The sequence below is a fragment of the Dermochelys coriacea genome, chromosome 3, assembly GCF_009764565.3.
Source record: "Dermochelys coriacea isolate rDerCor1 chromosome 3, rDerCor1.pri.v4, whole genome shotgun sequence".
NCBI lineage: Eukaryota > Metazoa > Chordata > Testudines > Dermochelyidae > Dermochelys > Dermochelys coriacea.
The window spans coordinates 140,734,280-140,737,658 of NC_050070.1; the positions used below are offsets into that span (position 1 = coordinate 140,734,280).

Here is a 3,379-nt window from a genome sequence, read left to right on the forward strand (position 1 = left end):
AATATGCTCTATGTTTTATATGTGGTGCTGTACAATCTAAGTTAGTGATGTGTAGCATGAAGTTACTCCACTATCTTTAAAGAATACGTGCACACAATCCACCATTTCAAGTTACTCTTTAAAACTACTGCTCCTATGCTTCAGGTGTATTCCACAACACTTTTCTAGGAGACTTCTGTATATACTCACTTCCCCTAGATTAATATTAACATTCAACCTAGTCTTAAAAGTATCTTTATTTGATTGTTAGGCTCAGGCTTTAGAGTTCCCTTAAAAAACAATTACATAACTTAAACATTGACATTACAAAAAGGATTCTAAAGGTGCAGTTCAAAAAACCCACTAGTGTCTTTTCAAATATAAAATATATATATATCTCCATCTCCAAGTTACTTAATCTAGGAATAGAGCACCACCACTTCTGCATTAGTTGGTCCTGCCAACATCTGGGCCATTAACCCTCAGTACAGGGTTTAAGAGCCCATACTAGAAAGAGCATCTCTGATCTTCAAGTCACTGGCATGATCAGCTGCCTAGCAGCAGCAGCCAGATGTGCCCTTATGTTTTTAGGGGGCATTCCATAAGTTTCCCTTGGGCAGTGGGCAAGAGACATCCAAACATCTCCTGGGAAGCATATGTCATATATACAAAGCCATCTTCATCTTTGTAGTCCCTGTACACTTCAGCCAACGTCAGAGACATACTGGCCAGACTCTTGTTGTTCACCAGCAAGTAGAAAGCTTGTGTAGCATTTAGAGCCATTCTGCTTCTAGATTTAGGAGAAAGAAAGGGAAAGGATTATTTTCCCCAATTCAAGCTACTTTTGAGGAGCTCACTTTTTTGGCAGTGTGTATTAATCACTTTGACAAATATAATGACAGATTGCAGTTGTGATAAACACATTTATCATCTTATATTTTAGAGATGAGCCAGAATGCTTTGTAGATCAATATAGTTTAACATCAGTAGGCAATCACATCAGTAGACTTAAATCCAGTCTTATTGTCAAAGCCATATTTTTCAAAAAGTCTGTGGCTTTTATGCAAGTCTCCCAAGTCAAATATTTGAAACAGAAAAGCTCTGAAATCAGGGCTTTGTTTACCCAATTGCAGTTGCTAAATACTAAGCAGAGAGCAGAAGTCTCTTCAGCACTGTCCTATGTATGGTGCAAGATGGGTATGGCTTTAAACCTTTATTTACAGACATATTCAAAGCTTCACTCAGTCTTGAGAGATTAGTCCTTCTCAGAGGGGCTCAGCTCCCAAGACAGTTAGGCCTGTTTGCCCATCCACCCGCAAATACCCTCTTTGTACTTGATGGAAGCCATTGTATTATATGTTTCAGAGTAGCAGCCGTGTTAGTCTGTATCCGCAAAAAGAAAAGAAGGACTTGTGGCACCTTAGAGACTGACAAATCTCTAAGGTGCCACAAGTCCTCCTTTTCTTTTCATTGTATTATATGGAGATCATAGGCTTTTTAAGGCAATGTTCTTTTAAAAGACAGACATACTCTAGAATATACTTAAGAATTACAGGGGTAGAGAACTTCTTCCCTATAGAGCTTCTCAGCCAATGACCTCAGAGCAATTTACAGGCTTTTTGCTTCAGACAGCCCACACCTGAGACACTTCTGTCAGTTTACTCAGGTTCATAACCAATCAGTAGCAGTGCTGGGACTAAAATCTCAGAGGCCTGGTTACCAGTCAGCTCCCTTTTTAAGTTCTCATCAGAGAGAAGCAGGACATGAATCAGACAGAAACCTTATTTACTTAGGCTCATGGACAAACTTTGTGCTTCTATGCAGTCACTGATTTCACAAGAAGCTCTGAACAGGTTTGGAAAGAAAGCTTATCTTAAAAGAGCTAACATGTTGCAGGTTTTACATCTGTTAGATTCATGCAGGCAAAAAGAAGGCCACTGACTAGATCTCTGTGCTTCCCACACACAGCACTCAGTACAACTGAGCCCCCCCTTGACTGAGTACTAGACAGCCTGATTCAAATTAACATCTAGATTCCAGATCTTGCAAGCCACAGCATAAGAGCAGCCACATTTGTAGAGGGCCAATTGCTATTCCAGGGTTTGCTACATACCTAATGATGGTTATAAACTGTGTCATGGTCAACTCCTGAGGAACAAGAAATTTTGTTTTGTCCAGTAGAGGAAGATATTTTTCTTTCTGATACCGTTCAACAATTACCTGTTTTTAGAGAAGTAAACAGATCACTTTTAAAGCAATTGAAAGTGTTTTTGTTTCTTTAAAAACCAAAGACTTCAATGGCTGAGCTTTAAACTTATTTAAGAAAGGCTTAAATACTAACACAGCAAACAGAACAGAGATTATATTTACCGGGATTTTTGTTGGGAACTTTGCCCGAATTCCTGCTACTTCTTCCAGTCTAGTTGCTGTGCAAAAGAAAAAACAAATATTACATACGTGCAATCCTCAACCTCCAATATAGCTTAGCTATGTACAATACCCAGATGACTTACCAAAACTCTTTCTCAGTTTAAAAGGTCTAACAGATTGGCTGCTATGCAGAGTTTGCATCTTCTTTACCAGAAGACTTTGTTACTAGGGCTTAATAATAACAAGCAACTCCTAGTCCTCTACCACAGCTGAATTCAAACTGTGGGAAGTTGTTAAGCTGAGCCCCTTATAAAGGCTTAGTTGTGACATCATGTTACTCCCTTACCCCACCCCCATTTCTCCCACACAGCAGGGGCGGATTCAACCTGGCTGCAGCTAGTTTACTAGGGAATGGTGGGGTCTGCCTGTTGGACAGAGAGAGTGCAGAGGACTTCTGCCTGTGTTCTGTACCTGCAGAGGGCAGTGTACCCATCCTGACAGGACGTCCTGACACATTGTATCTTCCATGTTATTTATTTCACACCTTAAGTGTCAGAAGGCCTTTGGATCCCACTGTTCTTCAAGGGTCTCTATGTCATTCCAGACTCTGCTCCGTTTGAGGACAGCTGCCTCTGACACCTGCCTAGACCCATTAAAAATATGTTGCCGAGAGGGCGCTACAAGAGAGCAAATGCAGGCACTTCCTCCTGGAGGGGCCCACTCATGAGGCTTCACCAGCACCTCCAAGCCCCTGCCAGAAGAAGATGGGACAGGGCTGAGGCTTTGCTGTATGCATCATGCTGGTGTTATTACAATATGCTATACCTGTAGCAAACTGTTGTGTGAACAAAGTGCAGAGCCGACCTGCTTAGTCTCATTGGGTGAAATGAGGGGTTAATCAGTCATTTTCAGAGGCATAGGCATGAAGGCCCAGATCTTCAGAGGTATTTAGGCTCCTAATTGACATTAATTTCTCTGAAAATTGAAATCAGTGAAAGTTAGGAGCCTAAATACCTTTGAGGATTTGGGC

The 3,379-nt window shown here is 41.1% G+C and overlaps 1 protein-coding gene across 1 annotated transcript; it reads right to left on the reverse strand.

Annotated features, from left to right (window-relative positions):
• Positions 1–218: 218 nt before the first annotated feature.
• MAP1LC3C (microtubule associated protein 1 light chain 3 gamma) lies at positions 219–2,654 on the reverse strand. The gene is made up of 4 exons (XM_038393624.2): positions 2,493–2,654; positions 2,350–2,405; positions 2,093–2,199; positions 219–769 (listed from the first exon to the last, which is right to left on the reverse strand). The coding sequence occupies exons 1-4, from the start codon at positions 2,548–2,550 to the stop codon at positions 559–561; spliced, it is 432 nt and encodes a 143-aa protein (XP_038249552.1). The 5' UTR covers positions 2,551–2,654; the 3' UTR covers positions 219–558.
• Between the last annotated feature and the right edge of the window lie 725 nt (positions 2,655–3,379).